Raw genomic sequence first — 14,099 nt, forward strand, 5'->3', positions numbered from 1 at the left:
TGACTCAATCCCACGTCACAAGATAAAAGGTGTTTTTTCTTTTGAAGTTTGGGCCATGTGCTAGACATCCCCACACGCCTAAAAAACACGAGCAAGAAAGGATAAACAATGTGGTCCATTGGATTGGAGTCGCTTTGGGCTGGTTAATGCTTATTTGTACATTTCAAAACACAAGCCTTTTTTCTTTTTCGAATATCTCACAAGATTTATTAATTTTAAATACCACAATAAATCAAGTTTGGGATGTAATAACAAAAAGAGAAATAAAATTTTAATTTGCAATCAAATTTCAGTTGTGAGGATTGCGTATGGTTTAGTTTAATGTATTTTTTTTTTAAAATTTTTGAATCCTTGATGATAATTCGATTTAAATTTCAATTTTGTCATTCTAATTTATTTGAGTTTTAGATTTTTTTTATGAATTGAAATTTTTAATTTTCTATATTATTTGGTAAGTTTTTAATTTTTTAAAATATTTAATTTTTTTTCAAAGAATAATAATATTCAATAACTATTATATAATATTAATATTTTAAAAAATTTGTAGCATCTTAAAATACGAATTTTGATATATGAACTTTGATCTGGTGCATACACATAAAGCTCTAATTTTAATTCGATTATACAAATTTAAAGAAATAAAAAATATCAATTTATTTTTATATTCGATAAATATAATTATTTGGGCATGCAAACTATAAACATAAAATAATATTATATCAATAATTATGTTAATAATTTGTGAGAATTAGGTCAAATTAAAATTTCACATATAAACTCATACAAAATCAAAAATTTATTTAAAAAATATACATTAAACCAAAATTTATAAATAAATTTAAATTTATAAATTTATAAATTAAATAAAAAATCAAATTCAATATAATCCAAATAACGACAATTTTATAAATTAAAAAGAAACATTTTAAGACAGCATTAATTCAAATCAATTTTCGTCTTCTCTTGTCTTTTTCTCATCTCTACTTATAAGTTATCACTTTCACTTCCCAAAGAAATAATTAAAATAAGAAATAAAATTTAGCAAAACGTGGGTGGGCGTGTTTCGGAGACGTCAATTCCGTTTATCTACTTCATTGAATTTGTGGGCCCTACCTACAAAAATCTACTTAATTCTATCATTTTCCTTTTTCAAATTGTTTTGTGAGTTTAAATTAGCGGTAGAATACGAATGCGTTAATATTTAATTTTATTACTACCGTTATTTTTATATTAATTGCAGTATCGTCAATTTAAATTTACTATTAAACTGTTAGAGTTTAAGTAAAATTTATTTATTTATTTAAATCTAAATTAGTCACACTATCAATGGTAACAATTGAACTAATGTTGAATGGATTATGATTTTCCTTTTTGGGTACAAACTTATATTATGTTATAAAAAAACTCCATAAAGCTTTATCGCTGAAAGAAAAAGCAACTATAAACTCGATATAGTAATAGTAGTTTAAACCCCAGTCCTCTTGGTTGGCATTAATTTGCAATTATATATAACTACTTTAATCGCTTAATTTACGTATTAATACTTAAATTATATTCTTTTTCTTCTATTTTAGGACCAATTTTGTTTTAGTAATAAGTGGCATTTAAGTTATTCTTTTTTTAATAATTTCGTTAGTTAAATTGTTAAGTCTATTTAAAAAAAAGCTTAATTAACAAATTTGTACCTAAATTATGCATTTCTCTTATTTTGATACCTAAACATTTTTTTTTGTTACAAGTGGTATTTAAGTTACTTTTTTCCCTATATTTATTAATTAAGTGTTAGTTAAATCGTTAAGTCAATTTTAAAAAAAATATATTAAAATTAACATGTGGTAAAAAAACAAAAAATATTATTTTCTCTTTTATATATATTGTTTTTATTTTTTCTTTATTTAGAACTGGATTGATGGTTGAATCGTTTAGGGTTTTATCAGTTATTCTAGTTTGATTAAATATTATTAAAAATTCATAAAAATTTAAAAATTAAAAATATATAAAGTTGGTTCAATTAGTTTTTTAGCTTGGTTCAAGCTGACATGTACTAGATTACAAGTCAAACGGTTCAATTCCTATCCGAATTGGTTCTGATTAATGAAATTAATTGCTAGCATCTCGACCTTATAAAGGCAAATTTCGAGCATCACTGGTATTGTCATACATTATAAAAGAAAAAAAAAGAGGAAAAAAATAAAGAGAAAAATAACGTAAAAGAAAAAATAAAATAAATTTAAAAATATTTTTTTAAAAGTTTATATGATGTGATAAATTATTATTGATCAATTTTTTTAACAAATATAATATTTTTGTGTAAAAATAACAATAGAAAAATAATTTAGGTGCCACTTGTAACGAAAAATATGTTTAAATACCAAAAAAAAAATGCATAGCTTAAATACTAATTTAAGCCTATATAAGCCACAGCTAAAGTTGTAAAACTAAAAGCTTGAATCCCACTTGTAAATAATCCAAAGAAACATGACAAGTATTAAGGATGACTAAAGGTACTAAAGAAACAAGAACAACAATTACTAATTTGTCAACTAATATGTTGAAACATTTTTAATATATATATATAATGTTTTAGTAGTTGTAAATAAAAAGTTATAAGTGATTAAAAGTTATGTGACTTGGTTATTATATGTCTAAAAATATATATCAAAAGTTTATTTCTATTCTCCAACTATTTATTATATTCCTAGAATGTTTTATAAGCAATTATTGTAGAATTTTATAGAAATTGATATTTTACTATGCTCTGCTCAATGCTAAGTAAATTATTTTTCGTAAGTGCAAAACATAGATAATCATTGAATTTCATTGTATTCTCAAAATTTATTTAAAAATAATTTTTTTGTATACCATAATATATATGGAGTGAATAGAATCTTAAAAAAAGTAACATGCATATAAGTCTTGAAGTATTTTTCTTAATTTTTTTTATTTTTATCCCCATACACTAATATAATATATTCCCTAAAAGATTTAATAATTTAAATAACTTGAGAAAGAAAAAACAATTTAAATAACACTTGTTACGAAAAAAAATTAAATATCAAATTGAGAAAAAAAGAAGTTAGTCGTTAGTTGAGCCTATTTTAAATTTGAGTGAAGTTTATGAACTGAGTATTATACATAAACTATTAATTTTTGAAAAATATGGTGGAATATTCAGCTTTAATGTTAAATAAAATGCTTTAGGCTCTGAACAAAACCCTCCTTAAGCCCCTTCCCATTGTAAGCATCGAACATAACGTTTCTTTGAATGAAACAAAACAAAAGGATAAAGTATTTTTAGTGAACTGTTATGATCCTAGTAAAAGAATACTTTTTTTTGGGGGGGGGGGGTCTAGAGTACTCCGAGACACCATTGCAGCTTTTCATCGTTATCAGTTATCAGGTCGAGATTTTTTTAATTACATTCAAAGTCCTTGACCTCCTCTTTCACCTCTTCTTTCTTGATAGTTTGTGCAGTTATCTTTTCAAATACCCTTTTCTTTACCAATCTCATCGTTTTTTTTCTCCGATCTAATAAACTGGCTGTTGGATCGATGTCAAATTTTGTCCATAGACCCCTTCTAACAATGATCTTCGTCCCACCGTTGGGATTTTGCAAACGTAATCGGCAACCACTCCGACTAGCCATAGCAGTTTTGTTGGGTTAAAAGGTCCTTCAGCTCTTTTAAAGCTTCCATGGCAATCGATTTTTTGGCTGTCGGTTGCCACTCTTACTTTCGCTTTGTTCACCGGACCCTTTTTTTTTTTTCTGCAAGTAGAGACTTGATTCGAAATGATAAAGTCATTGGCCTTGGGTTATGCCTTCCTCTTCCCTGACCCCTATTAGAGGCTATTTCCGAGCGATGCTAACTGGCTTACTTGGGCGGTCTTTATGTTAGTTTGTTTTATTTGGGCCTTGGTCTTCGCTTGAGGGTGAAGACTAGGCATTTTTGCTGAGGCGGTGAAGACTCTTTCCATCAAACTTATGATGGCTCCTTTTTTTAGTATATTATGAGCTTCCTCACAATTGTTGTTTCATATCAGTAGAACGGTTCTGTCGCCACAAGAAAAATGGTGGCTTTGCTCATTTTGGTGGTTTGCTCACCTTGCTTTGATTGTCTACCGATCAAAGTTTCAGCTTGGGTCCTCTTTTGCTTCTTTTTTGTCAACGATAAAAGCTTGATTGAAGTGAAGGTTACCTCTATTCGGTTCAATTCGGGTTTTACGATTACTGGCCTCTGGGCCTTTATTTTACATATTATACGAAAGCTTTGGCTCTTGATTGCTGATAATCCTCTTTCACTTGTCAAAGTTTTTTTTTGAACAAAATACATATATCTCGAAAAAGGGGCGGAAAATTAGAAAAAGCAAATTCAATAAAGGACTGTATACCGGACAAAAGAATAGGATCATATTTCATCTCACCATGTTTGTAAACAAAAGGCAAACCATCTATGATAGAATATGTACAGGGTCCCTCTCCTCTCTAAGAAAGAATCAGGGTTAGCATGTTAGGCTAGGCCCTAATCTAAAAGTTGATCAAATATAGCCAAAACTCTCACAAACTGCCGTTCTAAGCTCCAAATAAAGTGGATTCTCGACCCATTTTCCAAGTCTTTTAGCCAAAGAAAGCAAGGAAGCAGTGAGAAAATTCCTTTCAGGCGCTACGCTAATCCTGCAAAGAGGGCAAGTGGGACGAACTCTGAGCCATGAATCGATGCAGTCAAGATGAAAACTATGGTGGCATATTGGTAACGACCGGAGCTTTTCCCCTTTGCAGACCTTGCTGAGGCAAACCACGCATTCAACTTCATGGCCGCTTCCGCTACCTCCAAACCATCGTTTCGACACTTTTTGGTAAACACAGAGGCTGCTGGCAACGAGGGAAGCCATGAAAATCAACAAGATTATCGGGAGCATCTTGGCTGATCACCAGGGTGATGGAGTTGGAAATTCAATTACCTCTACAAAAGCTTCAAATTCAAGCAAGTTTGTTTCGCTTGCAATAGGAGAAGGAGAATTTATTTGTTGTGGGTCGGAGTCAAATTTTGGCTCCTCCTGTCACTTGGAATGGTAACCAGGCTGACGGTTGACTGCCCCCATATGGTCAATACGTTAAGGAGACTGGCTGGAATATCGTTACCGTGTAAAATCTTGTCTGCTATTTACCGGCGGCTAAATATTTAGAGATTTTCAATTATATGACCAAATTATAATAAAGTTAAAAGTGAAAACGTGCTACTATAATTACTGCCGTAGCTTCCCATGTCTGTCTGAAGCAAGAAGACGTCAAATAATTAAAAAGAACCAATCTTTTCTTTTTTGTTGATTTTTTTCCTTTAAAAATAATATCTAACAAGTTTAAAATTGCATGCATAAAAGGGAAATAAACCATTCTAGAAGACTTACGTATGTGATTAATATATGACAATTTTAAATTTAATAATAACCTAGGTTTAAAATTATGAAATAAAACTAGATTATTAAGAACTTTGAATGAAAAATCTAGAATATTCAAAATCATCTTATATTACTTATTTATTTGACCTTAGATTTTAGATTTTACTCAGAATTTTCTTGAGGGGTTGGAATGAAAGTTCATATTGTTAATGGTTCATTTGTTTATTAATTTATAAGTTGTAAGGGAAATTTCCTTTCATCTTTTCTTATTAGAACAGAAAATCCATGCTAGACAATAAAAATTTGCTTAGACAATTAAAACTTCTAAGCCTACACTACATAATCAGACCAAAAGGATTAGTCCTTTTTTTATATACAGATATAACTAATAATAACACGCTTCTCAAAAACCAAACTAGCAGTAGCACGAGTTAAATGATCAGAAAAATGCAACGTATGCAGAAGAGTAATAAACACTCAACTTTTTTTTCTTTTCTGGTCACAAAGAAGGATTTGATTTCATAAGATCAAAGATAACAGAAACAAACTCCCAAAGAGGGAGAGAAGAGCCATCAAAGTGGTCTGAAACTACAAGAGAGCATCCCCTAAAACAAAAGATATAAACAGATCAGGGGCGGGTTTCAGCTCATGATCCCGTCTACCCTAAGGTCCTCCAATTTCACTGACCAGGTTGATCAAGAACCCCTTTTTCCACTATATTCTGTTCAGAGCAGGGAGGTAGAGCAATACCTCAGATTTTCCCATCCGCGTTTGCAATTGTCCAATTACCCGGATTGTCTTCCACTATACTAATCATCGGCCCAAAAGGTCTTTAGTTTGAATCGGAAAAAAACCGAGGGAAAGGAAAGAGAGTTGAGAATGATTTACTTTTCTTTGTTTTTATTTTAATTTGAGAAAAAAATGAGAGGATATTTAAAATACACTTTTTTTATTCTTTCTAGTATTTTACAATTAACTCTTTATTTTTTTAAAAAAATATTAACTCTTTATTGCTTTAAACTGTTAAAAATTTGAACTTTGAAGTTAAAAAACAAGTATCACTTTTTATTTTTTTATGGTATAATTAGATTTTATATTTTAGTTATCATCTCTTTATTTAAAAAAAAAATTGTAACAATCTTATTTTGATTTTCTATTTTGTAAATTACTAGGAGTATTTAATTTTAAATTTGTTTGATATATATATATTGAATTATTAGATCTCAATATTTTAGGTATCATTAGATTATATTTTTAGATTATTACCTCTTTATTTTATTTTTAAAATTTTAACAATCTTATTTTATTTTTTATTTTGTTAGATTACTATGAATCCTTAATTTGTAATTTGGTTAAAATGGTGTTTGTAATTTAATCAATAAAGTCTGTTTTAAACAAGAATATGTCGATATATTATTGGTTAACATTTTAACTATGAAATTTATGCAGAATATTTGTATTTTTAATTTAATTATATATTATTTATGTAAAAAATAAAATTGAAAAATAATTCAATCCCTCTCCTTTCCAAAGTTGAACCAAACAAGATAGATTTTAACTATCCAAACAAACAATAAATATATATTTTCTCTTCTTTTCCTTCCCTTTGCTTATATTTATCCGCACTCTTCCAAAATACTAGCATACAAAAGAGTAAGATGATCAGAAACATTGACCTGTAATAAACTTATTTAAGGGCCTTACGACTGGTTTAGTATGAAATCGAACCAAAACTCTGGGCTCAAGAAATGGTGGGTGTGGGTGTAACTTAACCCACCAATTTCCAAGGCCCTTTAATATCAATCCCGGCCTTTCATTTGAAAATAGAGGCTGAACCTGAAGACGTTATCCAAACCCAGTGCCTGCAAATATCAAACAAATTGTATGTAGTAGAGAATTCTACGACTATCTCTTCTTAATTAACTTCTGTGTGGCTCTCTCTGCTTCTCGTTCTTTTGTTTTTCTCTTTTGTGTGTGCTCTTCCTCCGCATCCAAGTTTCTCTCTGAGCCAGGCTCTTTACACTTATGTTATTCTGATAGTATCACCACTTTTGGTTACTGAAATGCGGGCATCTCAAGTGTGCTATTATTTTTTGTTAAGTTTATAAGTCCCGAGTCTGATTCTTTGGGCTGAATGAACCTCCATGCCTTTACTAGGTACACTTTTTTTATTTTCCCCATTGTTTTGCTTTGGTTTCCATAGATTTTATTGCTTCTGAAAGTTTATAAGAAGAAAAATTTCAGATTTTTTTGTCGTGTTCAGCTTCAATTTGAATTTTTGGAATTTGTATGGATTTTGTGTGGTTAGGGTGTTAATGATTTTTCTTGTTATTATTTGCCCCTGTTCTGGTTCACTTCATCTGAATAAATATGGACTGTTTTTCTTGTGTTTATGATTTTTTTTCACCAGCTTTCTGCTGAGAATTAACTACGAGCATCTTTATTGTGCTTGACTGCGTGAATAGATATTGCCAGCGCTCAACCTTCCTTGCAAGGTCCTCTGGTTCCAGTGAGGGTTCAAACCCTTTTTTATGGCCAGCTGTTATCAAATCCATGGAAATCCTCTAAATTGCCAAAAAGGGTCAATTTTAGTGTGGGACACCTGGAGAATCCAAGTGGAAGACTTCAGATTAGGGCTGTTGCTACCCTTGAACCCAAGTGCTCTGTTCCAAAAGAAGACCAACCTAATAAATCACAGCTTGGTGGTGATTCAAGTCCTTCGTCAACTCGGCTTGAGTCCTTGAAGTCCGGAGACTCAGATGAAGAACCGGACGAAAGAGAAAAGGTAAGACGGATGAGAATTTCTAAAGCAAATAAAGGAAACACACCATGGAATAAAGGCAGGAAGCACAGTGCCGGTAAATGACCTGGGTTCTTTAATCAGTCCCTTTCTATTTTAATTAGTGCATTCTTGACTTGTTACCATAAATGCATATATATTTGTCTGCAGAGACCCTTCAGCGGATAAGGGAGAGAACAAGGCTTGCAATGCAGAATCCTAAGGTGATGTCATGTAAGAATTTTTTATGTTATCACAGGGATTGAACTTTGTATGTTTTATTTGCATAGCATGAAACCAAATATATCGGGAAACCCTTTTCCGGCAATTAAGTTATTATCTGGTACTTGTTAATTAACTGGTCCAAGCAATTCCTTTTACCATCATAATCCCATTATGGATGGATGATGGACTAATATCCATTTGGTTTGTGGACGCTAGTTAAGCATAGAAACCAAAAGTAAACAATTGAATTTGAATCTGAAGTTCATTTTGGTTAGATCTATACTCCTAGAAGGTCCCTTCCATCTTTTTATTTTGTATGTTCTATGACTGCAATATTTCATTATAGATTTAAGAAGTGACATGAAACCTCCATAGCATAAAAGGGCTAGTTGCTGTAATTTTTCATCTTCCTTTAGCAGCTAAGTTGTTTGAAAAGTCGGTTGCTTGTTTACATTGTGGAATTGGGAATGTTTCTTTCTAATGACTTTATCATTTAGATCGTTTCTCGGGCAATATTTTCTGGTAAAACAAGGTAACCTTTGAGGAGAAAGCATTTCAAATAACTTTTCATTTTCTATGAAGAAAGGGAAACGAGCTACTTGAATGGGAGATTAATTGTGCTATATTTTCTTGATCGTATATCATCATATATAGTTGCTTCAGAGTTTCTTACATTTCTTACTCTAATGTAAATTTCACAATGCAGGTCAGAATGAAGTTGGTTAACCTTGGACATACTCAGAGGTGGGTACTTTGTTACTATGGTTTCGCTTTTTTTTGATCTTCCTCTATTATTTCTTGTCACTCCAGTCATTCAGAGTTCTGATATATGTTCTGAACCTTGTATTTCAGTTTTCAATTACCATATATCAAACTTCTAAAAGTTCTTTATGGATTTTTCTACCTTGTTAATATTTCATCATGATGATCCTACAGCAAAGAGACGAGAGAAAAAATTGGAACTGGAGTACGAATGGGATGGGAAAAGCGCCGTGAGAAGTTGATGGTGCAGGAAACTTGCCATTTTGAGTGGATGAACTTGATTGCTGAAGCTTCCAGGAAAGGCTATCTTGGTGAGGAAGAGCTACAGTGGGATTCATACAAGGTGCTAGATGAGCAATTGGCAAAGGAGTGGTTGGAAAGTGTTGAGCAAAGGAAAACGATGCCTAGACCAAAAGGTAGCAAGAGAGCACCAAAATCACTTGAACAAAGAAGGAAAATTGCAGCAGCCATTGCAGCCAAATGGGCTGATCCTGTAAGTGCCTTGCATAGCTTTTTTGCCTTCAGCAGTGAAATTATGGCATTGATAAAGATCAGAATTTTTTGGAGTTGAGTGTAAAATTGATATAATTGACACCCAAGTCTCAACCTTCGTTGGATTCAATATGAACTCCATTGTTTAGCTAATCTTGGTTCCCTGCACCACCATGTAGCCACCTTCAGTTAACTGAATTGTTATGGACTGTAAGAATACCTAAAATCGACTCAATACAGCTGATGCAGTTCATACTGATTTTAATGCTGACAAGATATCCTTATAGCTTCGCATCTGAATGTTGGTTTTCATTTACTGCTATTTCCTGAATAGGATTACCGTGAGAGAGTTTGCTCTGGCTTGGCAAAATTTCATGGCATATCAGATGGAGCTGAAAGAAAACCGAAGAGGAAGCCAACAACTAGTTCCCAGTTTAGGCAGAGTCATTCAAAGAAGAAAGCTAATGAAACTAACTATTCTACTACTAGTGTGACTATAAGCCCAATCGAGCGGTTAAGGATGCGTAGAAGAAATAAACCACTTTATAAGGATCCTATGGCAAGTTCCAAGCTTGAGATGTTAAAGAACATCAGAGCACAAAGAGCTGCTGAAGAATTGAAGAAAACTGAAGCTGTTGAAGGAGCAAGGTTAGTCTTTGCTTATATTCTTCAAGTATATAACATGAGGACTAGCTACGTTACCATGCATCATTCTATAGGTTGCTAAGTCACTGCATAACTTAATGATCACATGTGTGACACTGCAGACTTTTAATTGCTGAAGCTGAGAAGGCTGCAAAAGCCCTTGAGATTGCTGCAATGAAGAGCCCTGTTGCTCAAGCTTCACTCATTGAAACCAGAAAGCTTATAGCAGAAGCAATTCAATCAATCGAATCGATAGAGGGAGGATTTGTTACATCCAATGAGAATGGTGGATATATTTCTGTTGATTCAGCTGAACCAGTTGGTCAGGTTGATAAGAAAATGCAGTCAGAAAAAAGTACTTTGAGTCAATCCGACCAGAAGGAAGTGAATGGGAACCAATTCCTTTCATTAAGTAAGAACGAGGATTTCAATTTCCATAACTTCATGTTCCCAAGGATAGTGAACGGTGACAGTGATGAGCAACTTACTTCTCCAAGCTTGAATAATTATAGCTTATCAACGCTCGACTTTCAAAGTTTGATTAAGGAGTCTGATTCACCAAAGCAATTCAACCAGTTGGAAACAAATAGGATTATCAATGGAACCAAAGTTGAGCTGAAGGACAGTAACGTGGCTTCTAAAGCAGTTGCTGCTGTAACCAAGAAATGGGTTCATGGTAGGTTTGTTGAAGTGACTGAAGAAGCTTCATAAATATCATAAACTAAGACAGGGATCTTCATCTGAGCATCTTAAATATATTGAGCGATATACTGCAAATGTATTATTACGCGAGAGAGTCCAACAAGCTTTCAAGAATCGGCTTAGGTAATGCCACTGCCTTAGTGGAGTGGATACCCTATTATCAGCTATATATATATTTAGTGTTTGAAATTTACTCTGTTGTCAGCCTATATTTGACATTTGCGTTTATTACTGCGGCACTTGAAGCACAGATGTATATTTCAGTACTTTATTCAAATTCTAATATTAAATTAGTCGTAGAAAAGGTAATACTGCCTAATTTGTTACAATTATGAGTGTTGTGAACTTGAATCTGTAGGTTTCGAGTTTCTACGGCAATCTGTACCGTTTATATGCACATTCTCAAAGGCTACCTGTTATGCAGGATTTATTGCATGGGAACACGGACCAGGAAAATGAAATTACAACTTATAAAGGGGATGATATAACCCTTTTTTTCCCCCCTAAATTTCAACCATGGTAGTGTTTGTTTTTTAATACAAGCGCAGCTTCACTTGTTACAGTCAAGTTGGGTCTTCACTCGGGAATCGATCTTTTTCTCCACCTCGTTCTTCCTGATCTTTTTTAACTTTTTTCCCTTTCTTGATATCCCGTTCCACTTCCTCCTCCTACCAAAATTTCGGCGCCTTGTCATAAATACGTTCCACAACTAACGACTGTTATTTAACAAGGTTTGGTAGATTAATAAAAGCATAAATAGAATAAAGGGACTTACCCGGATCTTTTCACTAATAGGCCGCCATGGACAGCAGCTCGGTCTGATCTTTTGAGGGTAAAGAAGCGTAATCCACCTAGTTCCTGCTTCTGCTTCCACACCTCTCTCCACCATCTACAATTAGCCCCAAGCCTGCCTTCATTTACTATAATGACAAATTTCCTTAACCTCAAAACTTGTTTCCTCCTACCCCTGCCATATTTGCATCTTTTTAACTCTTTATGTTCCAATAACTCATTGCCCCACGTGCAAAGACAGACGTTATGTCACGTTTTATGCTTTGCTACGCGGCTCTCTCTCTCCCTCTTTCCGAGGTGGTGCGGGGCGGTGGAAAATATTTTGAAATGTCGTTGGTAAAAACTATTAATATGGTTAATCAAGAATAAGGTAGTATTGCTGAAGCACTAACTGAATTAATGAAAAGAAAAGAAACCAATAATTAACATGCGTTGATCCAAAGACGTGGATGGAGTATTATAGAAGGCTTGGGAGAAGGAAGTAGGGTCGACAGAGAATGTGTTAGACGATGTACCGGTGCATGTGTATGGGGTTTGGAGAGATATTCAAGGGGAATACTTGTATCTTCATTTGATTTGAGAGGTTTATACTTGTATCTTCATTTGATTTGAGAGGTTTTCATTTAATGGAAATCGTTCTTTAGGCTTACTATGTGACTTGATGTGATATGGATGAAGACATGATCTCTCTGGATCCCATTGAATTTCAGTCTGAAGAAGAGCTTTATAAAGATCGTATTGATTTTTATCAAAGAAAGACAGGATTAACTGAGGCTATTCAAACAGGCACGGGTCAACTAAACGGTATTCCTATAGCAATCGGGGTTATGGATTTTCAGTTTATGGGGGGGAGTATGGGATCCGTTGTAGGCGAGAAAATCACCCTTTTGATCGAATAGGCTACCAATAATTTTTTACCTCTTATTCTAGTGTGTGCTTCCAGAGGAGCACGCATGCAAGAAGGAAGTTTGAGCTTGATGCAAATGGCTAAAATATCTTCCGCTTTATATGATTATTAATCAAATAAAAAGTTATTTTATGTATCAATTCTTACATCTCCTACTACTGGTGGAGTGACTGCGAGTTTTGGTATGTTGGGGGATATCATTATTGCTGAACCCAATGCCTATATTGCATTTGCGGGTAAAAGAGTAATTAAGCAACAACCCAACAAAAAGACGGATTATAATAGAACAAAGGATGTCGAGCAAAAAGCACCTTCATTTCTACATAACGGAAAGTGGTGAGTTTTGACATCCACAGCTGATCATGTCCTTCAAGTCGCACGTTGCTTTCTACCACATCGTTTCAAACGAAGTTTTACCATAACATTCCTCTAGTTTGGAGCATTGATTCAATTATGGAATCATGAATAGTCATTGGTTCAGTCGATACATAGTAATTTATCTATACTTTCTATATGAAATCAATTTCCTTCTATATGCTATATGAAATAAATAAATAATTTAGGAAGAAAAAGATATTACTAATGAGTAAACCTCTAGCAACAAGATAAAAAGCGAATTTTTCCTTCTGTGAAATGAAATTCGAATTTGGAGAGACAAATAAAACGAATTTTATCTTCCTGTATTGTGTATGTATATAGAATTTAAATAGAGAAAAAATAGAATAGAAATATAGAGTTTTGCATCTTTCTATATCTCCCGGAAATTCAATTTTTACTAATAATCCCTGTTCTTGGATCGGATTCTAACGAATCGAATCTTTCGACAATTTGTAATAAACTCTTTCTTTATTAAATTCAAAAACTGCAAAATCCGATCCAATTTATCGTAATCGATTAGTTAACATGTTGGTTAACCGTATTCTGAAACACGGAAAAAAATCATTGGCTTATCAAATTATCTATCGAGCCTTGAAAAAGATTCAACAAAAGACAGAAACAAATCCACTATCTGTTTTACGTCAAGCAATACGTGGAGTAACTCCCGATATAGCAGTAAAAGCAAGACGTGTAGGCGGATCGACTCATCAAGTTCCCATTGAAATAGGATTCACACAAGGAAAAGCATTTGCCATTCGTTGGTTATTAGGGGCATCCCGAAAACGCCCGGGTCGAAATATGGCTTTCAAATTAAGTTCTGAATTAGTGGATGCACCGCCATGTCAAGGCGGAAGCTGCGGGTTCGAGCCCCGTCAGTCCCGACGGATAAAATTTTTAAAATACATCAATTGATCCCTCCGTTTTTTATCAAAGGGGATACAAATGACAGAATTTCATTACCAACGATATCTTTATGTAACGGCCCAAATTTCAGTGATATCGGAACAGTGATTTGAGATC

At 33.2% G+C, this 14,099-nt stretch overlaps 2 protein-coding genes across 2 annotated transcripts; one reads left to right on the top strand and one right to left on the bottom strand.

Annotated features, from left to right (window-relative positions):
* Positions 1-4,536: 4,536 nt before the first annotated feature.
* LOC121228858 (E3 ubiquitin-protein ligase Os06g0535400) lies at positions 4,537-4,890 on the bottom strand. Its single transcript, XM_041111867.1, has one exon. It carries the CDS (start codon positions 4,888-4,890, stop codon positions 4,537-4,539), a length of 354 nt encoding a protein of 117 aa, XP_040967801.1.
* A 2,337-nt stretch (positions 4,891-7,227) lies between these two features.
* On the top strand, positions 7,228-11,331 carry LOC107958340 (uncharacterized). Its single transcript, XM_016894086.2, has 7 exons — positions 7,228-7,554; positions 7,863-8,255; positions 8,348-8,400; positions 9,108-9,145; positions 9,338-9,656; positions 9,990-10,303; positions 10,423-11,331. The coding sequence occupies exons 1-7, from the start codon at positions 7,542-7,544 to the stop codon at positions 11,009-11,011; spliced, it is 1,719 nt and encodes a 572-aa protein (XP_016749575.2). The 5' UTR covers positions 7,228-7,541; the 3' UTR covers positions 11,012-11,331.
* Positions 11,332-14,099: the final 2,768 nt, after the last annotated feature.

This window comes from Gossypium hirsutum, chromosome A05, assembly GCF_007990345.1.
Source record: "Gossypium hirsutum isolate 1008001.06 chromosome A05, Gossypium_hirsutum_v2.1, whole genome shotgun sequence".
NCBI lineage: Eukaryota > Viridiplantae > Streptophyta > Magnoliopsida > Malvales > Malvaceae > Gossypium > Gossypium hirsutum.

Coding starts and splice junctions, on each gene's coding strand:
- LOC121228858 (XM_041111867.1), bottom strand. CDS start 4,890: ATGGCTTCCCTCGTTGCCAGCAGCCTCTGTGTTTACCAAAAAGTGTCG.
- LOC107958340 (XM_016894086.2), top strand. Junction 8,401..9,107: donor TTGCAATGCAGAATCCTAAG/GTGATGTCATGT, acceptor TTCACAATGCAG/GTCAGAATGAAGTTGGTTAA. Junction 9,657..9,989: donor CAGCCAAATGGGCTGATCCT/GTAAGTGCCTTG, acceptor TTTCCTGAATAG/GATTACCGTGAGAGAGTTTG.